Source organism: Plecotus auritus, assembly GCF_963455305.1.
Source record: "Plecotus auritus genome assembly, chromosome: 5".
Taxonomy (NCBI): domain Eukaryota; kingdom Metazoa; phylum Chordata; class Mammalia; order Chiroptera; family Vespertilionidae; genus Plecotus; species Plecotus auritus.
This window is the reverse complement of record NC_137776.1, coordinates 9,787,990-9,813,074: the sequence shown is the minus strand read 5'-3', so window position 1 is coordinate 9,813,074 and position 25,085 is coordinate 9,787,990. Positions and strand designations below refer to the sequence as shown.

The following is a 25,085-nucleotide window of genomic DNA, read 5'->3' as shown; positions in this document are numbered from 1 at the left end:
ACTATCTATTAGGAAATGGTAACTGATACCTGGAAGTATTCAAGAAATATTGGCTACTAGTATCACCTAAAGATATAAAAAGTCAGGTAAGCAAATGCATTTAGCAATTTATGATAAAACAAACTACCATAATCTGTTTTTCATCATAGCAAATTATTCTCTCAATAAAGAATAATGTACTCATTTTGCTTACTGAATCTATGTGCTATTGGGATATGGTCTTTCTTTCTTTCTCTCTCTCTCTCTCTCTCTCTCACACACACGCGCGCGCACACACACACACACACACACACACACACACACACACAGACTATATGATTCTCACTTCAGAATTCACTAAAATCAAGAGCTATGGAAATAATTATAAAATCATATTGGAATTCCATGCCATTAAATAAAAATGTAGTCAGCATGTTGCTTCTTACAATGTCATGTCATCAAAAAAAAAAAAAGAGCTGCTCTGTTACTTGGGGTCTAGGGACATGATGCCGTACCTTCCAATGAGTTTCCGGCAGGAATTCTGTGCGCAGATGGTGGCTGGGCCGACACCTCCATAGGAGATGGCTAACTCCCTGATGATGCCGTCCCCTTCTCCAAAACAGACTCTCATTCCAGAGTTGACTATCGCGAGCGCGTTCTGTTGCCGCTGGGCTTGTCGGAAGGCTGACACAAATTCCCACTGGAAGCCAAAGGGAAGCGGTGCGTGTAGAAACACACCGAGTTTCTAGGCAGTTTCTGTACATGGCCTCACGTATCCTGGCCATACTCTGTTAGACTGAATTGTGTCCTCCCTGAGTTGAGGCAATTCAGTCCTAGCTCCCAGGACCTGGAACGTGACTACGTTTGGAGATAGGACCTTTAAAGAGGCACCTCGGTTAAAATGGGGCAATCAGAGTGAACACTAACCCACCAGGGTGGTGTCCTCATCAGAAAAGAAAATCTGGACGCATACATGACACAGAAGAGACCATGTGAAGACACAGGAGAAGGTGGCCTCAGAAGAAACTAGCCCTGCTGACACCTGATCTCAGATTTCTAGCCTCCAGAGCCGTGGGAGAATACATGTCTGCTGTTGGAGGCAGCCAGTCCTTGGTGCTAGGTGATGGCAGCCCGAGCAGACTAACGCACCCTCCAGGGCAGGCTCAATTATTCCCTTCTTATAGGGAATCTGAGGCTCGGAGTGGATCAGTAATCAGTTCCGGGTCACAGTAGGTCGTAAAGAGGATTCGACTTGAGTCTAACTCCAAAGACCTTTTCCCCTGCCAAAACCGGTTTGGCTCAGTGGATAGAGCGTCAGCCTGCGGACTGAAGGGTCCCAGGTTCGATTCCGGTCAAGGGCACGTAACTTGGTTGCGGGTACATCCCCAGTGGGAGGTGTGCAAGAGGCAGCTGATCGATGTGTCTCTCTCATCGATGTTTCTAACTCTCTATCCCTCTTCCTTCCTCTCTGTAAAAAATCAATAAAATATATTTATAAAAAAAAAAAGACCTTTTCCCCACTATGTTCTATTGCAAGTGTAATGTTTAAGCCTCCTTCAAACCTCCAGATTTAGGTAGAGATATATTTTCAAGCTTTATTGAGGGAAAACCCTCATGGCACAAATATATATATATTTTTTAAATTAGTAAGAAAGTAACTTTAGAGTTTGGGGTAGTGGGAAAGTTAGAGAGAGGGACAGAAACAAAGGTTTCCTGATTCCAGGAGTGACAGAAGATTGCATAACGCAGATAAAAAGCAACTACAGTAGTCGCCGTAGATTTTAGCTACCTCAGCATAGGATTTTATTTTTCTTCCCTTCAGTCAAGAACTTCTACCTTTTCACTTAAAAGAAGCACCACATGGCTTCTTTGGCATATCCACAGTGCCAGCATCACCACTCTTGGGCTTTGGGGCCATTATAAAGTAAAATAAGGGCAACTTGAACACAAGCACTCTGATGCCACAAAAGACGATCAGATAGCCTAGACCAGCCTTGGGCAAACTACGGCCCGTGGGCCGGATCCGGCTGTTCTATCCGGTTGGTTCTCTTGCTCTCCCCTCCGCTCCTTTACTTTGAATTTATATTAGTTCCCACAAACACTCCATCCATGCTTTTGTTCCGGCCCTCCGGTCCAGTTTAAGAACCCATGGTGGCCCTGAGTCAAAAAGTTTGCCCACCCCTGAACTAGACGGCTGCTAAGTGACTAACGGGCGGGAGCATATCCAATGTGGAGACGCTGGACAAGGGCTGACTTGCCACCTGGGCAGGACAGAGTGAGGCTCAAGATTTCATCACGTTACTCAGAACAACATGCAATTTACAACTTGCGGTTGTTCATTTCTGGAATTTTCCATTTAATATTTTCAGACCACGGTTGACTATGGGTAACTAAAACTGCGGAAGGGAAGCCGTAGATAAGAGGGAACTAATGTGTGCACAAGTCCTCATAATCTCTCCTGTAAACGCTGCGCACCTTCCCCTAACCCACTGCGTGCTGGAATTCACAGCTGCAGGCTCACAGGAAAACCGAGGGACGGAAAGGGCAGTCTCACCTTCCTGGAGTAGGGGATGCTCACTGAGATCAAGATTTCTTCAGGCTTGAGGTCCCCACTCGGGCACTTCCTGAGAAACTGCTCGTTTAAAGGAATCTGTCGTGCCCCTTCTGTGAAAAGAAACGACACTTTCCCTGGAATCTGTGCTGTTAAACGATCAAAATCCCAAAACGTGGGCAACAATTCTACCAAATATCTGAGGAACTGGGAAAAGAAGTAATCTTCTTACCATTAACAAATCTTTCACCCTATAATGGCATTTTGCAACGTTTGCATCTAGGTTCCACCTTTTCTCCCGTCCTTCCTCCCTCCCTCCCTTTCTTCCTCCCTCCCTTCCTCCCTCCCTCCATTCCTTCCTTCCTTCCTTCCTTCCTTCCTTCCTTCCTTCCTTCCTTCCTTCCTTCCTTCTTTCCTTCCTTCCTTCTTTCCTTCCTTCCTTCCTTCTTTCCTTGGCTTATAAATGAAAATATCTGACACAGTAGCCCAGAGGTCAGGAAGAACAGGACCTTAGTCCCCTTCCTGAACAGCATAATTCATTTTGGGCTTTGTAAATAGGGAATAGATATTAATGCCCCTTTTGATATTCCAATCAAGTCATTCAACAAATATTTATTGTTTATCATTGGGACCCCTAGTAGATTCAGTAGTAAATAAGTAAATTGCCTTCAATGAATTCTTATATTAGTGATCTGATATCTTTTTTTTAATATTTTTTTCCAGCACCTAAAGAAACTCCTATTCTTTAATCAATATATTTAAAACTATAATGAAATATGATGCTGGGATGAAAGCTAAGAAGCTTCTGATTTTTATATTCACATCACAAATCTCTTTCTCACTATAAGATTTTTTTAAAAGGGATGTTACATAAATTGATAATTTTGAATGCAAATCTTCCTCCTTAGGATAATTTGTGGTTTCAGTGATATGAAGAGTAGTTCTTTGATAATGCAGATAATAGAGAGCTAGTCCATATTTTTTAAATTTTAAAAAAGAGGTTTATAGAGGACCAATTGGAATTTCCCAATAGTTGTTGACTATGTTAGCATAAGAGAAATAAATTAAAAGTCCTGAACTTAGTTTCAAAAACAAAACTCAAATAAATAAATACAGAATTAAGCCAAACCATCGTTCAACAGAAAAAGGTCAGGAGGCTTCCATTCACGACAAATTAAGTATGAGGCCACATCACGATGTGGGAGCCACCACGCTCCTGAATCCCTGGGGGAAGCCTTCACCAGAGGCCCAATCGTTCTCAGCAGCCTGGAGTGTCTCCACACTTGGCTCACATCCAGACACCACCAAGTGTGGCCAGTGCCGGGTGACCAGGATGGGAAAATATCTAGCACTAGACCCCAAAAAGAAAGAGGGGGAGACACAGGAAGTGTATAGAATTAGGACCAGACTGGACACCTTTCCGGCTTCCAGAAAGGCAGAGAGAGTTATTAATAGTATGAAGGAGGGTCACTTTTTTTTTTTTTTAATATATTTTATTGATATTTTTACAGAGAGGAAGGGAGAGGGATAGAAAGCTAGAAACATCGATAAGAGAGAAACATCGATCAGCTGCCTCCTGCACACCCCCCACTGGGGATGTGCCCGCAGCCAAGGTACATGCCCTTGACCGGAATCGAACCCGGGACCCTTCAGTCCGCAGGCCGACGCTCTATCCACTGAGCCAAACCGGCTTCGGCAAGGAGGGTCCCTTTCAAAACTGGGCTTCCTGTGCCCCAGAGAAAGGAAGGGTAGCAGGAGCCGATTCCATCAGCCTCCGAAGGAGCTGTCACTTACCTTTCGATAGCAAGTTGAGGGTGCAGCCGCCCACAGCCAGGAGGGGATTTAGGTCAGAATCTACATGCCTGCTCACGATGTGGCCCCCTAAAGACTTTTTAAAACAATGAGTTAGTCTCACGCCAGTTGTACAATCATCGAAACACAAGTGATCAAATAAGAATCAAGCAAGGCTTTGGAGAGCTATTCTTTCGGCCTGTCCCATAGGAGTGAAAATGTTCTGATTTGTCGGGGACAGCCATGCAAGGGGCACACGCCAGTTTACTGTCACCGCATACATACAGCCACGTTCCGGATCTGGGCTCCGGCCAGAGTTCCCAGCTGCTTCAGGAGGGCGCGGTGTGTCTGTGTCCGCTCCTCCGGGAGCTTCAGCACCGCAGCAGCCAGGGTGTCCTTCACCTGAGCCAGGCTGAGGCCGGCCCCTAAGGTCAGCCCTGAAATGAAATCATGTGTGAATCATGCAGTGTGATCGCTGCCGGCCGGAGATGTCCATTCCATTCAGTTTCAGGTTACAGATACAGGACCTTCATGCTGCGTCATGCTGCCCTGCCCGTTGGTGGTGATGGTGACAGGAGTGGTGTAGGTGATGATGGCTGTGATGGCGGCTAAACGTTTTGAGCACTCGCCGTGTCAAGCACTCTATTGAATGCTCCACAGAATCGCCTTGCACCCTGACAAGGCTTTGAGATGTTATTAGCCCTATTTCACAGATCAAGAAACTGAGACTCAGTTAAGAACTTGACTAGTTTTTTACAGCTAATATATGACACTAGAGGCCTGATGCGTGAAATTCGTGCAAGAATAGGCCTTTGCAGCTGCAGCGGCTGCCCCGGCTTCTTCCAGAAGGACGTCCGGATGGCCATTTGGTCGATTTACATATTATGCTTTTATTATTATAGATATAGATAGTCAAGAATTAGACTCCAGAGCCAGACTTCAAACTCTCATTTATATCGCTTCTCATCCTTGCCCTGAAATCAATTTCCTTTATCAGAATGAAAAGAATCTGTAAGCTGCTTAATGCATAAACTTGCTCTGCTTACTCCTGTGCTTCTGGAGGCAAAGATTGTGTTCACTCATCTCTGTCTTCTTCCCAGCACTTACACAGTGCCCTTTGTGGAAGAGTTGTTATGTTTCTCTGATATGGCACACATAGAAAATTCCTCAATGAAAAGCTGACTATTCAGACTATTAGTATCTCATAAAATTACAGGGATTTCCCTGAACCTCCTCCAGAATGTTATCCTTCTTATAAGAAGAGAATTTCTCTGTTTGTTATAATTTGGAGTAATTCTTTTTCTCGTTATCTGCTGGGCAAAGAAAATAAATTTATTAATTCATTTTAACTAAGAAAACAGGGACCTTCAGAACTCACCATTATTTGCATAGTTTACAACATTCAGTTCTTCAATTCTATCGGGAGAAATGATAACAGGGTAGAAGACACCTTTAAATTTCACTTCGGGCCCTAAAAGATTAAAAAAAAGAAGAAGACTGAGATAAAGGGGGCTAACCGCCTTGTTAATTTTGACATTGGGATTCAAAGTGATGTCTTTAAATATATATAAACTACATATCCTCCTACTGGTCTGTTCATGGCCAAGTCACACACGCACAGAGAACAGCCAGCTGAATCTTCACTGCACAGGGGACCCCTTGCATTGTCAGCCTGAAAACTTGGCTGATGAATCCAAGACAACGTGTGGCAACTCAAAATTCCCTTTGGGCCCGGCCGGTGTTGCTCAGTGGTTGAGCACTGACCTATAGGCAAGAAGGTCACAGTTTGTTTCTGGTCAGGGCACATGACCAGGTTGTGGGCTTGATCCCCAGTGTGGGTGTGCAAGAACAGAAGATGGATGATTCTCTCTCATCATTGATGTTTCTTTTCTTAAGATACATATTTTTATTGATTTCAGTGAGGAAGGGAGAGGGAAAGAGAGATAGAACCATCAATGATGAGAGAGAATCATCGAGCTGCTGCCTCCTGCATGCCCCCTTACTGGGGATTGAGCCTGCAAACCCGAGCATGTGCTCTGACCAGAAACAAACCATGACCTCCAGGTTCATAGGTCAGTGCTCAACCACTGAACCATACCAGCCAGGCTCATCATTGATGTTTCTATCTTTCACTCTCCCTTCCTCTCTGAAATCAATAAAAGTATATTTTTAAAAATCCCTTTGGAAGGGCCCTGGGAGCCTCCTCAAAGAAGCAGGCGGTCAAACTGAGTTTACAGAGCAGACAGTAGGCGGACCTGGGAACTGTGGCCTATACCTACGGAGACACCTCTGAGAGGAAACAGCCGTTTCAGACACGAGCCCCAGATCGGCCTCCACAGGGAACAAGGACAGGACGGCCGTCCCTGGAACTGCTGCTCCTGCTTTGTTAGGAAGCAGCCCCCTCCCCCCTACCCCCACTGCCGCCCCCAACCTGGTGCAACTCTGTGCACCGCTCCCAACAGGGACAATAGGAATCACTTATGTCAGGAAGCTGTGAGATTCTTGTGAGCAATGCCGAGGAAGCCAAGACTCAATCCAGCTGATTCTCCTGAGACGCGCATATCTGAGGTTCTTTTCCCCAAAGCACTCTTCCTAGGTTTCCCCTTAAGAAATCCCCGGGGTTCTGCATACCCGTAGAGGTGTTCCCCATGACGACAGGGGCCTGGGGGTACTTGGCTTTAGCCTCTAGAAGTTCCTTCAGGGTCACTGGGGAAATCCACGTCATTCTCTCGCCAGCAAAAACCCTGGTCGTTGGTGGTTGTTTCTCAGCCATGATCTGTTGCAAAACCAGTAGGGGTTTGAGATTGCTTTATGACCACGTTTCCACCTGGGTTTACTCTATCTTTGTATAAACAGGCGAAGGAAATAGAGATTTAAAAAATAAATAAATAAAAAAATGACCTAAAGGTACAGCCTCACTAGGAATCAGAATAAAAATGGGCAATCTTTTACTCCTTCTGGAATCTGTTCCAGTGTCTCCTTTTGGTGCTTTTATATCTCAAAGGAATTCATTTCGAAGTTTACAGGGGTTTCATCATGCTTAATTTTGTCACAACATCCTATGGAAGAATAAACTTGGGTTTCTGCCAGAAGTAGAAAACATGTCTAAGTCTATAAATGTGATGTCATTTCGTAGCATTTTTTATGGACACTAACTGCTGCTTCTTACAGTCACTGTCTCCTCCAGGCGATCCCCCGCTTGCTCCCCCCTCTCTGCATCGGTCCCACGCTCTTTAGACCTTGAGCGGAGGACAACAGTTGGATAGTACCTGGTTGCTGATCAGCCCTTGAGAGGATCCGTTGGCAAACACCCTTCCTGCCATTTCACCATGAACTCCTTTAGGACAACCCCAGCGCTGCCTTCACTTACCATTAGCTCGGGAGGAAAAATCAATTCCTGAGTTGGATCCAGTGGCAGAAACTCCTCTTCTGAGAAGAGTTTTGAACTTGTCTTAAAAAGAGAAAGTACAATAAGTAACTGTCATCCATCAACTCGAACTACAGTACTTTAAATCGTGTGTGGAATGAGCTCAGAAGAAGACAGACACACAGCACACACACACCAGAAAGCAGCTGGCCAGCCACAGTCCCTGGGTTCTGAGTCAAGGGCTCTGACACAGACCTGGTCCTTAGCAGTCAGCATGGTTGGTGGGGAGCCCCCAGGCCCTGCACCCCTGCATGTTCACCTGGAGTCTGGGGAAGCAGAGGACGCAGCTGAGACCAAGAACATCTCCCTGAATCGCCACCTGTTCTTTCATCACCCTGACATCTCCACTGTGCTTCTCACTCTTGAAAAAAGACTTGAAGGAGGGTTTTTTAAGACTAAGAAAGAGCCTGGCTAGTCTGGAGGTCACAGCTCGATTCCCAGTCACAGCACATGCCCGGGTTATGGGCTCAGTCCCCAGTGGGGAACGTGCAAGAGGCAGCCCATCAATGATTCTTATCATTGATGTTTCTATCCCTCTCCCTCTCTCCCTTCCTCTCTGAAATCAATAAAAATATTTTTTTTTAAAAAAAGACGAAGAAACACTGAGATATCAATGTGCTTTCTCTCCTATAGATCGCTGTGCTTTAAATGAGAGTAACATCTGGGATGGGGAATGCAGTTGTTAGGATAGATTTGTGTGTCCACGTGACAGAGATGGAGTGAGAATGGGAGAGGGGGACATGCTGACAGACCTCCAATTAATTTAACTCAGGCAGCTGTTTATTCTTCCTAAAGTTAGCTGGTCTCTGACAATCTCCTGAGAAACCCTTATAAAAAATGCACATGTCACTGACCTTATTTCCTTCTTCAAGTTCTGGGAATCCGTTTATCCCTTGATTCAAACAGCAAACCCCATTCTCCTTACTTTGGCAGCAGCCAGAAGTCTAGGGGGTGAAAAACAAATAATGGAGAATTTAACGCTGATTCTACTAAGAATTTTTTCAGCTTTCTTGATGTATAATTAATAAATAAAGTTGTATACATTTAAAGTGTACAATGTGATGATTTGATATATGTATATTAAGTTAAATGATTATCATAGTCAGTTCATTAACACACTTATTATCGCACATAATTACCATTGTGTGTGTGTGTGTGTGTGTGTGTGTGTGTGTGTGGTGAGAACACTTAAGGTCAAGTCTCTTAGCAATTCTCAAACACACAACACAGTATTATTAACTATTGTCACCATAATTTAAAGATCGTATAACAAAGTCTGGCACATAGCAATAAATATTAACAATAATTTTTAATATTAACATTTTATATTTTATTAATAAAATACAGAGCATTATTATCAATCACTCTGTCCTTATTTATGATGTACTGATGTCATAGTTTAACTTCCAAAGAGCAATCTTATGTCCTTCATTTCAAGGTCGTTTGTTCACTTATTCATTCAACAAACATTGATTGAGTGGTTACTCACTGGGTGAATGGTGTCCAGTCTGGAAACACATGGCCTCTACTGTCAGGCAGACTAAAGTCTGATAAACAGACAGAAGAGCAAATGGGCAACTGCCCCATCATGTGACCAACGCTGTGACAGGGGCATGCACAGGGGGCTGCAGGAGCACCATGGCGGGGTATCCGACTCAGGCAAACAGGTCAGGAACAATGACCCACAGCCAACATCAAAGTGCTTAGTGCTCATTACGTGAGTAGCAGGGCCAGGCCAGTGAACGAGGGTAAGCACCGTGCCCAAGATCAGATAAGAAACACCGTGACAGGCTTTGAGGTAAAAAGTAGCCCTGAACCAGTACAAATGGCTATTCCCCCAGTCACACCTCACAGCCCCTACTGTTCTGTCTCATTGGGAAAAATACACCTGCTAACATGTTCCTTTCTACTCACGTTACAGAAGGTCTTGCATGCATCAACTATGGGCCTGTATCCAGTGCAACGGCACAGGTTACCTGAAGGAGAAAAACCCAGCTCTGTCAATCAAGGAACCTAGAGAGAGGCACAGACGGCCAGTCATGATGGCCATAAGGCCCCATCCTAGAAGGAAATCCTATTTGACATTTCAGCACACCTACTCTGCAAAGTCAGATTTCTTTATCAGCAACTTGGGATATTTGGTTGATAGATAAAGTTACTGCAAAGAGCAAAGGGGATCATCTGTGCATCGCATTTAATACTGCGGGTGGCACATGGCAGATGTCCACCATTAGTGTTCATCATCATCATTATTCAAAAACGAAAGCACACACACATATAACCTACCACCAAGGGCATCAGTTAACTGGTCCAGGGTGGGATCCGGGTGGTTCCTCAGCAGCGTGTAGATGGACATCACCATCCCAGGGGTGCAGAAGCCACACTGTGTGCCGTGGCACCTGGCGATCCTCTCCTGGAGGCACAGGAGGCATAGACATGCAGAATCTGGAGCCCCACCCCAGACCTACTGAATCACACCTGCCTTTTGACAAGAGCCCCAAGCGAATCGTGTGCACATTGAGGTGGGAGAAGAGGCCCCAGAAGATCCTTCTCATCCTAGGGGTCTCCCTTTCTTGGGCTGAGTGGCTAGGAATACTGGTCCTCACCAGCTTTTGAGCTTCATTCAAGGTTCTCAGCTTTCAGAATCAACAGGGGAGTTTAAAAATGTCCAAAAGCAGCACCCAAGATCAATTGACTGAGAATCCCCAGGGGTGTGACACAGACATATAAAGATTCCCAGGTTGCCCGGCTGGTGTGGCTCAGTGGTTTGATTCCTACTCAGGGCACGTGCCCAGGTTGTGGGCTCCATCCCCAGTAGGGGTCATGCAGGAGGCAGTTGATCAATGATTCTCTCTAATCATAAATGTTTCTATCTCTCTCTTCCTCTCCTTTCCTCTCTGAAATCAATAAGAATATATTTAATAATAATAATAATAATAATAATAATAAAAATAAAGATTCCCAGGTGGTTTCAATTTGTAGTCCTGAATGGGAATCACTGAGATAAAGTGATCCCAAGGTTACTCCCTGGAAGTCTTTCAGGGAAATGAACTGAATTATACTCAAGTTGAGGGGAAAAAACTAACAACAAACAAACCTCCAAGTATTTCCTTTACCTGCCCACTACTGTCCTAATACTGTGGCACATGGAAGTTTGTTTACAAAGTACCGTTATTGATCCTGAAAGCAGTCAAGAAGGAAGCATTGCCTTTATTTTCCTTCCAACCCTTTCCCACCCCCAGCATGTTCTCCTTGGAATCTAACTTCAAAGTTGCAACCTCCTTTTGGAAGCTGTCTTCCAGCTTCATTGCGACCAGGAGAGGAACAGCAGTGACTAAATGAAAGTGTTGTCATGCCTGTGAATAGGGAAGTCTCCCCAGGGTATCCAGGCAGAATTCACTCCCTCTAGGTATTGGGGTTTCATAGAACATAAACAGAACCCATGATTCCTTCAAGTCCAGAGAATTTGAAGTCTGGCCATTTTCTTTGTCACCTCAATCGTTCCCCTCTTCAACCCTCTCCTCATAAGTGACCCTTATCAACTTAGAGAAAAACATGTAGTAACAGCATTTTTATGGCAAATGCATAAATAACCAAAAGACTCAGGAGTCAGAAGTGCCCTTTCAGTTGAGGCAAAGTTCTAAGAAGGTGCTGCCTTAGGCGAAAAAAATCTCAAAATTCATTTACAATTCCTATTACCTGTCTTCTGAACAAGTCCTAAATTTACAAATCTTTTTGGTAGCTGAGATTTTCATTCAGCTTTAAAATCATGTTGTTTTCCACTTCATAAAAAAAAACAAACAATAAAATTATATTCCTCAATGCACAGAGCTCTCGTTTCTTTGTAAGGTTGGAAGATGCAAAGTGGATAGTGGATAGGGGCCATTTATTTAGAACATAGAAAACAGTCTGATGAGTCTCTGAGGGAAGGTGGGGGAGGGTGGGTGGGTGGGAAACAATTAACCAAAGAACTTGTCAAACAGTTCCTTAAGTGTACATGTCAGCAATGATATCTGGATGGTGGGCACATGGTGGCATGCAGGTCCGACCTTCTCTGGTTTGGTCCTAGGCAACTTGCTGCGTCGCACAGCTGCTGACTGCTAGCGTGACAAGGCGTCGTCAGCGTCTTCCATCTCTGGACTGTTTCTCCTCTTGTCTTCGTGGTTGGAGCAGACCTGTCATTGCTGACATGTACACTTAAGGAACTGTTTGACATTGAAACGGGGACTCAGAACAGTTGGACATGGAAATTGGGACTCAAACATTTTTTGTTATATGTTTATTTCTAGTCTGCAGAGGCAAGATTTTTTAAAGGAATGAAATGGGGAAAAAATAGATACAGAGGCAAAGAAGCATTGAACAGACTGTCAAACTACAGCGGGAAGGCAGAGGAAGTTGCGGTTGGGGGAGAGGGGACTGTAGGAGATCAACCAAAGGACTTGTACGCATGCATATAAGCATAACCAATGGATAAAAAACACTGGGGGGGGGCAGGTAAAGGCATGTACCGGGGGGAAGGGGAGGCTGGGGGAAGGTCAATGGGGGAAAAAAAGGAGACATATGTACTACTATTTGTAATACTTCAAACAATTAAAAAAAAAAAAAAACAGAAAAAAAAAGAACTTGTATGCATAACCCAGGGACACAGACAATAGGGTGGTGAAGGCCTGGGAGGGGGGGGGTGGAATGTGGGCTAGAAGGTGTCAATGGGGAAAAAAGGGGGACATCTGTAATCCTTTCAACAATAAAGATAATTTAAAAATTTTAAAATAAATAAAAATATCTTAAAAACAAAAAAAAAACAAAAACCAGTGAGGTCAGTGTTTGTTTGTTTGTTTTTACCCAAGTCCTCTAGTCTTCGGAAAGCATCTTTCCAAGAAGTCAGTCACAAAACATCCATGTGGCCCAGGTTCCCTTCCTGGTCCCCAGCTTGATTTCATTTGTCAGCTGACCAAGCAGGAGGACGCAGGCTACTGACTGTATTAATCTCAGGGGCTCATCATGACATCATGGTTTTCAAAGCCCAGAAACCCCCTGAAGAGGCCCATCCTCACCTGAACTGGGTGAATCCTGGTCCTGGTGCTGCCTATGCCTTCCACTGTGGTGACGGCAGCGCCGTACACAGAACAGATGGGCATCAGACAGGCGTTGGCTGGGTAATGTCTTCAGAACGCAAAAGAAAAGCACAGATTAATCGTAGCCAATGGGAAAGGGGACTGAACATTCACTGAGCACCTCCAATGTGGAAAGTTTGGAAGAATGTTTCAGGCTTTGTTTGCATATACATTTTATCCTTAGCACACGTTCATTTTACAAAAGTAGAATCTGGCCCTAACCGGTTTGGCTCAGCGGATAGAGCGTCGGCCTGCGGACTGAAAGGTCCCAGGTTCTATTCCGGTCAAGGGCATGTACCTTGGTTGCGGGCACATTCCCAGTGGGAGGTGTGCAGGAGGCAGCTGATCGATGTTTCTCTCTCATCGATGTTTCTTACTCTCTATCCCTCTCTCTTCCTCTCTGTAAAAAATCAATAAAATATTTAAAAAAAAAAATAAAGTAGAATCTGAGGGTCAGAGTGGCTTGCTTAGGGACACAGCTGGAGTGCCAGAGACAGGATTCAATTAGACCTCCAAATTCTGACTCCAGAACAGGTCCCACTAACTGTTGTTGTTTTTCTTGTAGATGAGCGGCTGACATTCTCCTCTGTAGTCACCTGCGATTAATTGCATATTCCATCTTCTGGGCAGGTGCTGAACCAGGGGTTGGTTGGGGAAGAGTGAATTTGAAATTGTGCTTCAGAAGAAATAGGGTGTGGGATACAGAACTCCTCAATCCCATAAAACCTACTGCTTGAAAATGTCCAACTCAAAAATGACAACTAAAACGTTCTCATTCACCAAACAGAACTACAAATGGCCAATAAGCACATGAAATATATGTTCAAAATAACCAAGAGAAATTCAAATTAAGCAATGAGTAACACCATTTTTTTAAAATCAAGAAAAATGACAAAGATTTTTAAAGAGTGTAATATGCATCATTAGCAAAAATTTGGAAAAAAGAAACTTATGTACTGTTGGATAACAATGTAAATTGATAGAGCTCTTCTGGGAGACATTTCACTGGACGGCATAAAAACCTTCCAGATACATACACATTCTTTTACTCTGAAATTCCATCTCTATGGACTGTCACAGATATATGTATATATCACTGACACATTGCCTATAATAATGAAGAACTGAAAACAATCTAAGTGATTAGTATTTGGGGATTGATTTTGGTGCACTCAAGCAATGGGATATACACAACCATTAAAATTATATTTATTACTTTCAAAAGATATTCATGAGAAGTTAAACAAAATATACAGTTCTCTGAACAGTATATGCAGTATGCTTCTGCATGTGCACTCATGAAAGATCAGAAGGATATTATTTATTTATAAATAAATATAAATATTTATTGAGTGCCTACTATGTGTCAGGCAGTTCCAGATGCTAGGATTTATTGGATAAAACCCCTTCCCTTGTAGAGTGTATAGTTTAGTGGAGGGAAGGTAGACAATACCTATGTATACAGACAAGATGGCTTGGCTGTGGAACACAGACAGATCTCTGAAGTCTGACCAGTGCTCAGATCCTCTGCCCTCATCTGAGATCTATGGAATGATGTAAAATGGTGTAATATGTGCATAATTGGAGATGGGGGGATGGGAGAGCAAGAATAAATAAATATTTGAAGAGATAACTTGAGAAGTTTCCACAGCTGATAGAAAACATCAACCCACAAATCCAAGAAACTTGGCAAACATGAAAGAGAAGATGTTAAATGCAATGGGAAGCCATTAGTGATTTTGAAGTATGAGAGTGTTGCAATCTGATTTATACGTGAAACAGATCTCTCTGAGTGATGTATAAAAAAGGTACTGTATGGGGGCAAGGGTGGGAGCAAGGGGATCATTAGTAGGCTGTGGTAGTGATATAAGAGTGCGATGATGGCATTGTTCTCCCCTGCCATTTGAGCCCTTCCTTTCCTCCCAAACAGCGCAGGGTGTCAGACAGCCTTTTAACTTTCAGTGGGGGATTCTTTGTTATCCTCATTGATGGCACATTTGTAATAATGCATTCATATTTCTGGGATAAGGTTTGTCTGGTCACTGTGTCTCCAGTATCGAACATAGTTCCTGTCACATAGTAGGTGTTCAATACATATTTACCAATTAAAGGAATAAAACAAAGTTCAAAACTACAAAAATCAACCATATCTGCACTTTGCTGCCAGGTACCTTATCTGCTTGGTAACGGGGTTATATCGTGATATCATCACCGTGCAGGCACCACAGCCTCCCCCTCCACAGCCATACTTAGTTCCTGTGAGTCGAACTGGGAAAAGCACAGTTAAGGATAATGTATTTTTCATAATTCTCTTTCCAGAATAGCACTGATCTTAGGAGACAACAAAGACTTAAATATATAGTTAAATTAGTACATAATTACCAAATGATGGATGTATGGATGCTATTATTTAGGATGATATAAATTCTTAATTTTCATTTGTGTGTTATATCTAGTCTCCCTTTCAAAACAACTGGGCCTCAGGTTGCCAAAAATTGGGCTAAACTAAGAAAAGGAAGAGTCTATACACATAAGGGCTTAAATATTTGAAAGTATGAGTACATTGTACATTTGTTCTCAACCTTACCTGTGTCTTTGATGACATACAAAGTAAAATGTCAACATGTAAGTAATTCTTGGAATATTTCTATCACATTATCCACGTTGGCCATATTTCTCTACTTCTTGGTGGCAGAAACTACTGGTTGTCCCCTAATATCTTTCTTCCTCGGTTATAAAATCCTCAATTCTTAGCTACACACATCGTTTCCCAGGATAAAAAAATATATATTTTTGCAAGCCTCCTCTGCAGCTAGATGGAGTTATCAACAATGGTGGCCAATGGGATGTAAGCATAAGTGCGTATGACTTCCAGAAGGGAAATGTCCTCAAAAAGAGAAGAGTGCCTATTTCTTCATTCCTTACTTCTTCCTATTTGCTGGAATTCAGATATGATGGCTGGACCGCAACAGTCATCTCTGACCAGGAGGAGAAAGCTGCATGCTGAGGTGGGGGAGGGGGAGCAGCAAGCTATAAGGAGCTTGGTTCCCTGACCACGTTGTGACACAGCTTTACTAGCCCTGATCTACCTACATTTGGGATCCCTCTATGGGAGTATGATAGCCATGAGAACGTGCCTCACACCCCTACTTCAACAGGGAGGGTACTGACCAAGAGACCCAGCAGCTGCACTCTGAAATCTATCCTTCCAGTTGTCACTGGCCCCCTCCCTATTTCCTTTCACTCTGGCATTTCATTTAATAAGACTCTTGCACACTTAATCCCATTTTTTTAGTCTCTGCTTCCTAGAGGACCTGAACTAATACAATGAGAAAGGAATAAACCTCTATTTTTCTATCTTGTTTATTGCTATTGAGGATTTTCTGTCACTCACAAATGAACTGAATATGAAATATTATACATTAGTACCATGGATAACCAGGAAGTCAGTGTTCATTGTTTTTACATCCGAAGATCTTAAATGACTTCCAGAAGAGAGTGATTGATGCTTTTTGAGTTGTGTACTCTTTGGGTAAAGAAAGAAATATACCAACTCCCATTGTCACACCATTTTGTATATAATTTAATGAGGTCTACAGAACTCTGGGATCCCACTGGAGTTCATTCCTACCAGGCTGAGAATCCATTCCTCAGATAATCTATTTAGAAAGTTTTTCTAAGGTACCATTCTCAGGCTTAATTTCTCCATTGTTCTTTTACTTTAGTTTCAGGAGATTTCTGTGCTCTCTTTTTCTGATGGGCATGATGATTAGTCCTCAAAGACAGAATGTCAATATTGTGACTCTTGATTCTAAAGGATGCTTAATTAAGCCTTTCAACATCCATTGTTTTCATCCCCACTGCTAGCTTCTCCATCTATACAATATATTAAGTGCCAAAACAGAGATCGGAAAGAAGCTGGTTCTTCTGACAGTCTCAACTATGCACTGCCTACAAAACTACAATGTAAGACTTTCTCAAAGAACATAAAACCACAATAGTAGAGAATATATGACTCAGTATGACTTTAAAAAAATATTTGATCCCAGCCAGCATGGCTCAGTGGTTAAGCATCAACCTATGAACCAGGAGGGTCAGGGCACATTCCCAGGTTGCAGGCTCAGTCTCCAGAGGGGGGCGTGCAGGAGGTGACCAATCAATGATTCTCTCTCATCATTGATGTTTCTATCTCCCTCTGTCTTCCTTTCTGAAATCAATAAAAATATTTTTTATAAAAGGTATTTAAAATATCACCTGATGAGGCTTTCAGAACCACCCCCCTTACCCCTCCTACCCCACCTCTAAACACACTCAAGTACAAAGCAAAGGAAAGGATACGCTTCTTTCTCAGATATGGTAACAGCATTGTTTCAGGATCAACATTTTTTTCTATCACCTGCACCGGAAGGAAAATAAGAGTTAGGCACACACATTTGAGAGAGCTTGTGTCATTTTATAGCAGGCTTATGTTAATTTGATGGAAATGCATGTTAATTAACTCTCTTAAGTGTACTAGTAAAAGCTGAATCTTGGGCCCCATCACTGCTTTGCCACTGTCCTTGGTCCTGAATCATCGCTGTACACTGTTCTCCAAGGCAGTAGTTGGTTCTATTAGTAGGAACTCTAGTGACTTCTGTCCAGCTTCTGGTAGAAGGTCTAAAAAGGATAATATATTAGTATAAAAGAATGGAGAGAGAGGGAGAGATAGACAGGAGAGAGAGAGAGAGAGAGAGAGAGAGAGAGAGAGAGAGAGAGAGAGAGAGAGAGAGAGAGAGAAGCTGCTGGAATAGAATAGCCTCTGAGAAATTGATATAGTTTTTTTTTTTAAGACTCATTTGCTTATCATGTTCAAAGAACAAGTTTCCAAAAGAAGATCACAACCAACCATTGCCCCAAAATACAACAAAACCACAGAAGAAGGTAAAATGTGTGTGCCAAGTGATACAGGAAGGGGAAGCAAGGACACCCTGGGAAGCAAGTCTGTGTGCAGCACAGCAGTAGGACAGAGCACACAGATGTGGCATGATTGAAATGTCACAACTGGTTATGTTTTCCAAAGTGATCAAGTTCTCTCTCTTTTGATTAAAGATTTGGATTTCTCTTAGATTCACAAATAAAAGCATGGCTTACTTCACAAGTTCAGAAGTAGAGTCCCCTTACATCTTGTTTCACTAATGTTCCCTTCTGGGAAGTGGATGAGGGAAGGACAATGCTTCTTCTATGGATGCCTCCTTACCCTTAATTTTAAGTGGCCCTACACCCAGCAAAGAAAGATATGTGCCAATTACCAAGGTCAGATATATGCCCTAGAGAGTCTGTAATACAGTAAGGAAGATGTGTGTGTGTGTGTGTGTGTGTGTGTGTGTGTGTGTGTGCGCGCGCACATACTGTAATACAGAGGAACACCCTAGGCAAGCCAAACTAAATTGACTCTCAAATGGAAAACTTTATTTTACTTATTTTCCCCAATTCATTTAATGGCTTCACCATCTGCTAGGTCATCTAAGATTAGAATTCTTAGCTATTTTAAACTTTTCCTTTCTTTCGATCTGCCATAATCAGGGTTGCCAAATCCTGCCACGTATACTTCCAAAATGATTCTCTAAACACCCTTCACTTCTACAGCCATTCCCCGAAATCAGCCCTTATTACCTCCTGCCTGAACAATTATAAAGCTCCCTAACAGGCCTCCTGCCTTCATTCTTGGCACCCGCGATGCCACCCTCTATGCCACTACCAGAGTGATCTCCCTAAAATCCAAGTCCGATCATCTCCTGTATCCACCTAAATTCAACACACCTCCGGGTGCCAAACTGCCATGCTGTGAATTCCCCAATCACTAGGGGTACTTATTAAAATGAAACCCTATGGAATCAGAATTTCTGGGAGAGGGAATCAGAAAATGTGCATCTATAATGAGCACACAGAGTGGGTATTGGGTGAATTTACATTCAAGAGTACCTGGATATGCCTGGCTGGCGTGGCTCAGTGGTTGAGCATCGACCTATAAACCAGGAGGTCACAGTTCAATCCCAATCAGGGCACATGCCTGGGTTTCGGGCTCGATCCCCAGTGTGGCGCATGCAGGAGGCAGCCGATCAATGATTCTCTCTCATCACTGATGTTTCTATCTCTCTCTCCCTCTCCCTTCTTCTCTTAAGTCAATAAAAACATATTTTTAAAAAAATACCTGGAATACAAGAAGAGATTCTAATTTCTCGGAATAGCCCACAAGGCCTCTGTGATACACTGACCATCATCTCCAGCCACTCAGCCCATCTTGAAGTTCATTCACGTAGGACTGGCCAATCCCAGTAGTGTCCGAACTTTTATCCTTCACTACATGTGCTGGTAGAATTCCTTCTGTCCTGGAAGCCCTCTGATTCTTCTAACTTGACAGAATTCTGTATGCCTTTCAAAGCCCTGCTCAAATACTCTCTCCTGCTGGGGGGTGCTGCAATCTACTGTCCCCTCCCCACTCTGCTCAGGGAGCCGTCCTCTTCTGTGCTCCCCTGGCCAATGTGCACACACCTCTCACAGAATGTTTTATCTGCATCACAATTACTTGTGATGTGTAAGTCTTTCTTGATCCCTGAGAGAAACCACCTTCTGCTATTCTTCTTTGTGCCAAACACTGAGCTAGGTGCTGGTGATATATCATAGGGACATGAGAAATGCTAATTAATTTAAATGAGTCACTTGAACATGATATATACAATTTGCTAGGAGAACACTGAGGAGGAAGGGGTGATTTTTCACAGGCTGGGACACCTGGACAGAAGAAAGGAAAGACAAGTAGAGAAGTGCCAATATTGGTGGCAGGAACTGTTTGTTGTCTACCCAGCATGCATTCTCCCTTTCTTCCTTCCTGCTGCCTGGAATAGGGATGAAATGGCTAGAACTCCAGCAGCCCTTTTAGGCCATGAGGCAACATATTAAGAGCAGCAGAGGAAAAAGAAAGAAGGAACCTGGGTCCCAGGTGACACTAAAGCTTCTGGACCAGTTCCACAGGGTCTATCCCCAGATAGCCTTTCTTTAAAAATAAAAAAATAATAACTTACCTTGTTTGAACCCCTGTTAATTTGGAATTTGTTGCCATTTGTAGCTGAAACTAATCCTAATTAATACATATAATGCAAATCCACAGAAGCCCAATTTTAATGGAGAGACAGGATGTAGGGAGCCCAGAGAGCAAAGAATAGTATTTCAGGCTTGAGACATATTGTATTTTTTGGAAGGAGTTAATGGAAGCAGCAGGCCTTGTTTGCTCCAGATGTTTCAAGAGATTAGAGTTTGGCTCACAGTCCACTGGCTTTAAATAGGTTTCTTTTTCTTGATTTGGTAGATGGCATATTTGGAGGAGGGAAGTGGGAGGAAGGATCAGCGAGCACCCTGTCCTGGCGGGTCTTGGCGTGAAACAGGGAGGTCAGGACCAAGATAGTGGCTAGGGGTGGGGAAGGAATGAGGCACAGTTAATCCTCACTGACGGGGTCAGGGTCATTGCATATTCCCGTCTCAGGACAGCCTGGGGTGTTGCAAGAACAGAGTGTGTCCCTCTCTTTCTCCACCAGCCCTCTGCGAGATTTCAAGTTCACGTTGCACAAGGATGAGAAACCACGTTCCTCTGGGCCGGGCTGAGGGGCCTTGCCAGGTCCAAGACAGAGGCAGAAAGAAGAAAGAGAAGGGAGATTAGGGGAAGAGAGAAAGGAGGTGAAAGAATGGAATACGAAAGGGAGAGGGGCATGTGTGAAAGGACCAGGTGGACAGGTAGAAGAGGGAGAACGAGGCATGTACTGAGGGACACTGTAGAGAAGAACAATAACCCACAGCAGCATTAGGGCAGGGGTTCGAGGGGACAGCCAGGGGGGACACTTCTGCCTGAGCTTCAGGTTGCTCTAAAATTCATTTTACTTTGTGGTTCTTCCTGCCATAGCCACCTCCAATCCCTCCAATTTTCTTTGAATTATCACAGCCTTCCCAGCAGCCCCCAAAAATGTCCTCTCCCAGCCCTGTAAACCGAAACCCCAGGACAGCTCTGTCCAGATTCTTATCTTGACATCAAGCCCATATATTTTGTTGAGCAAATAATGTTCGACTACCTTTTGGCCCCCTTGGTACTTCTGGGCAGGTTCCGGCTCTATGCATGAAACAAACAATTTTCCAGTCCAGGTCTTAGAAATCATTATCGAATGCTTACTGTGCACCAGGTACCTTGCTAACCACTCTCCATGGAATTTAATCTTCATCCCAACTCCAAGCAAGAATGTATGCTATTAGGTTCATTTTGCAGAGAGGAAAACTGAGACTCAGAGATATTTAACAGCTTTTCGAGGCGCCAGAGCCCTGAGTGGCAGAGCAGAGAGGGCAGAATGCAAACCCATGACCAGCTGGTTTCAAAGCCCACACCTGTGATCGCTACACCTCACTGCCACGTAGAGGGACGTGCTTTGGCTCCAGAGTTGTATTAGAGCAGTGGTTGGGGGTCACCACAACATGAGGAACTGTATTAAAGGGTCACGGCAGCCCTAACCGGTTTGGCTCAGTGGATAGAGCATCGGCCTGTGGACTGAAGGGTCCCAAGTAGGGCATGTACCTTGGTTGCGGGCACATCCCCAGTGGGGAGTGTGCAAGAGGCAGCTGAATCGATGTTTCTCACTCTCTATCCCACTCCTTTCCTCTCTGTAGAAAATCAATAAAATATATATATTTTTAAAAAGGGTCACGGCATTAGAAAGGTTGAGAACCACTGTATTAGAAACTGGCATCTAGGGTATGATTCACTCAGGGGCTCTTGCCCCTTAAACGCCATGTTAGCTGGGACGCCTGTTCTGGGGACCCCTGGTAGAGCCAGGCAGTCTTCAGACATCTCTCTGCAACTAAATCGCTGACCAGTGGTCAATGGTCTCAGACCCTGCTCAACCATGCCTTTTGGAATCTTGGGGGGATTTCTCAAAAACCACAGACCACAGGCCAATCACATCCCTGAGAGTCTCCTAATTGGCTTCTAAGCTTCCTTTCAAGGGCAACTTTCTTTTTGATTTTTAAATATTTTTTTATTGATGTCAGCGAGGAAGGGAGAGGGAGAGAGAGATAGAAACACCAATGATGAGAGAGAATCATCGGCTGCCTCCTGCATGCCTCCTACTGGGGATCAAGCCAGCAACCCAGGCACGTGCCCTTGACCAGAATCAAACCCGGGGCCCTTCAGTCAGAAGGCCGATGCTCTATCCACTGAGCCAAACCAGCTAGGGCGAACCCTTACTTGTTTAATATACCATTCAGTTATGCCAAAGAAGAAAAAGTGACATAATACTTCCTCCCATTGCCACATGTTACTCTACAGATTGGGAACAACAAGCTCGTCTTACCCAGTGGGAAGCCAGACAGCAGGGGCAGAGGCTGGCTTTATGGGAACTACAACCTGTGCCGTTTTGAGCGTGGGGAGCAGTCCCCTTTAAGGAAAGTAACACAGAACCACAGAGGCTCAGGGCCCTGATGCCTGACCTCCCTCAGCTTCCTGGGGAGTCCCTGGCACCAGCGGGGGAAGTGCTGTGGCTTCTGTGACCAGGAGCAGGGGTGGCAGGTGGCCTGAAGGCGCTGGCACTTGGGAATGCAAGTAGCACAGCTTGGTGGTCAGCTCTTCAGGAAGCCCCTTACCTTCCTGCCTCAGTTTCCCCCTTGCAAAATGATGCAAACATGCTGGGATAACATTAAGAGTGACAGGCCATGGCATGTGTGCTGGAGCTCGGGGAAAGTGTCTTAAAGGGTGCCTTGGGGCCTGGACACTGCCTGGAACTGCCCCGGGGTTCTGCAGTGAGCCGGGCTCCGAGGGGACAGATGTCACACCAGCTGTGAACCCCCTGAAGACCAATCCCCAGAGCCAGCAGGGACTCAGCTCTGCCAGGAACGGTCTGTGACTTAGAATTTCCTTATCTGAGGAATGATGGGAATGGTCTGAACTAGTTCAACTCTATGGCCCTGTCCCAACTCTAAATTGCTCCCTGCTCATCCACCTCTCTCTCCCTCTCCCCCCTTCCTCCCTCCAACTCCCCAGCTAGGCTCAGCCCTGATAGATCGTTTTCAGTCTATTGAAAGCCATTTTTCCGAGGGGCTTTGAGGGAGGGAAGCGTTGGGGGTGCTGACCTTGATGAGTAAGAAGAGCGACTTCTCTTGTTTACGGGGTGAGGTGGGTGGGCATGGCCTGTGCGTCCCTATGTACTCAGGCTTTCCCTGTCCCTGGGGTGGGGTGGGGGCGCTCGGGCAAATCCGCTGGGAAACCGCAACCCGGGGCATGCCAGGGCTCCCTGCGGCAGGAGTGGGTGCCCTGAGCCCAGGGCGCCCTGCAGGAGCCCTCCCTGCGGTTCCGAGGGCCCGGCGCCCAGCCCCGCGGGCGCGCTCACCTTGCGGCCGTTCACGTAGAAGAGCAGCGCGGCCGCCCCGTCCATGGCGGAGGCGCGGGTCTGAGGCTCCGAGGGGTGTCGCTGGCACCTGGGACCCTGCGACGCCGACCTGGAAAGTGAGCCGGGACAGCTGCAGCGGGAAGTCCGGCCAGGACGGATGCACGAAGTCCTGGTCAAGATCCAGAAGTTCTGCGAGCGCCTTCCAGATACACTTCCCGAGATGTTGGGACGTCACCGGAGCGGACTCTCTGGCCTGAAATAATTGGCGGAGCCCCGTCCCCTCCTCGCCCGGCGCTCAGCTGAGTGCCCCTCCTGCTCCCGCAGGTCCCTGTGATGACACGTTCCCGGCGGCTGCCAGCCTGCCGCCCTGGCCGGGAACTGCAGGTTTTCTCCGGACTGCCCCACCCACCGCCGCGGGCTCTGTACCCTTCAGTTAATAAACAATCACATTTGTTCCAACCCTACAGGGAAGTTATGAAAGGACAACGAATGGTTTTGCAACTTTATCTCAGTTTTATAAATAAGTATCCAAGTTTATTTTCAAAATCAAGAGCTACCTTAATATGGAGACAAACTTTTAAAAAAAAGTTTTATCACTATTCATGGTTTATCTAGTAAGTAACCACAAAGTTCATCTAGTAAATATCAAGAGGTGTAAAACATCTTGGACAACTTTTTAAAAACGTGGAAAGTGCTGAAAAGCATAAAAATAAAAATCACCCATAGGCCTGCCTACAACTTAGAATTTACCGGTTAACTTTGTGGGTCTATCTCTACATTTTTGAAATCTGTGCTATAGCACCTCTTAAAAATTCAAATCAAGCAAAACTGGTTATTTTCCAGACCAGTTTTACGTACTGCATCCTGGAAGCATGGAGGAGGGGGAAATTTCCAACCTCCATGGCTTCCTCTTCCTGCCGCATCACCGGAGGACAACTGCTTCAGTACAACCGCGGGCTCCGTTCGCAGCTTTTTCCCATTCTCCGCCAGACTTGCTGTAGCCCTTCAGGGAGACAGCACCGTCAGTGGCACGCCTTCGAGTCCTGGAACTCTGCCTCCAAGCCTTTCGGTTTCAGTCCCATCCGTTTCTCTTGTTCCTCGATATTCTACTGGTCCCTTCTGCCTCTTCAGTTCTTGTCAGTTCTCTAGTATTTGGTTAACAATTTATAAAACGATTGTGGTTTCTTCCCTTGGATGGACCCCAACTAATACAATCTCCATCAAGGCCAAAAGTCACTTGACAAAATTCAACAATTATTCATGATTTTTAAAAAGTACTCAATAAAGTAACAATGATAAATACGTCAATGTGATCATAAATATACATCAGCTCAAAACCTGCCATTTTATTCAATGGGGTGAAATCAGAGGCATTTCCATGAAAATCAGAAACAACAGACATGAAAACCATTATTCCTACTATTTAATATTTACTCAAGGAAACAGCTACCCAATCAGACAAGAGGATGCAAACAGCAGCAAAAGAATTGAGGGGAAAGAAGAGGAAAAGCTAACTTGGGTTTCAGGAGACATGTCTGGAGAATACTACAGACTATACATAATAATTAACATACGGAAATCAACAGTTTTCATATATGAAAACAATAATCAATTAGAAGAGAGAATCAAAGAGAATGTCCCATATATATTAGCAAGAAAAAAGGTAAAATACCTAGGCATAAATCTACCTTTAAATGTATAAAACCTCTATGAGGGAAACTTTGAAATTCCCCTAAAGTCTCTATAATTTAAAGAGATGGTAGTAGGGCACAGAAAGACAGACTAGACAGAAAACTGAGAAATAAATTTAAGTGCACATGGGA

General features: G+C 44.4%; 1 protein-coding gene across 1 annotated transcript in view; it reads right to left on the bottom strand.

The window, feature by feature from the left end:
* Window positions 1-23,654, bottom strand: part of AOX1 (aldehyde oxidase 1) — a 68,581-nt gene extending 44,927 nt beyond the window's left edge. Inside the window, exons 1-14 of the mRNA XM_080669921.1 lie at window positions 23,263-23,654; window positions 17,201-17,258; window positions 15,034-15,130; window positions 12,803-12,911; window positions 10,035-10,161; window positions 9,663-9,724; window positions 8,603-8,692; window positions 7,692-7,772; window positions 6,953-7,097; window positions 5,700-5,792; window positions 4,607-4,758; window positions 4,325-4,418; window positions 2,534-2,643; window positions 495-679 (exon numbers count right to left, since the gene is read on the bottom strand). Of these exons, the coding sequence (XP_080526047.1) occupies window positions 495-679; window positions 2,534-2,643; window positions 4,325-4,418; window positions 4,607-4,758; window positions 5,700-5,792; window positions 6,953-7,097; window positions 7,692-7,772; window positions 8,603-8,692; window positions 9,663-9,724; window positions 10,035-10,161; window positions 12,803-12,911; window positions 15,034-15,130; window positions 17,201-17,258; window positions 23,263-23,307 (1,448 nt within the window). The 5' untranslated portion in view covers window positions 23,308-23,654. The remainder of the gene's footprint in view (window positions 1-494; window positions 680-2,533; window positions 2,644-4,324; window positions 4,419-4,606; window positions 4,759-5,699; window positions 5,793-6,952; window positions 7,098-7,691; window positions 7,773-8,602; window positions 8,693-9,662; window positions 9,725-10,034; window positions 10,162-12,802; window positions 12,912-15,033; window positions 15,131-17,200; window positions 17,259-23,262) is intronic.
* Window positions 23,655-25,085: the final 1,431 nt, after the last annotated feature.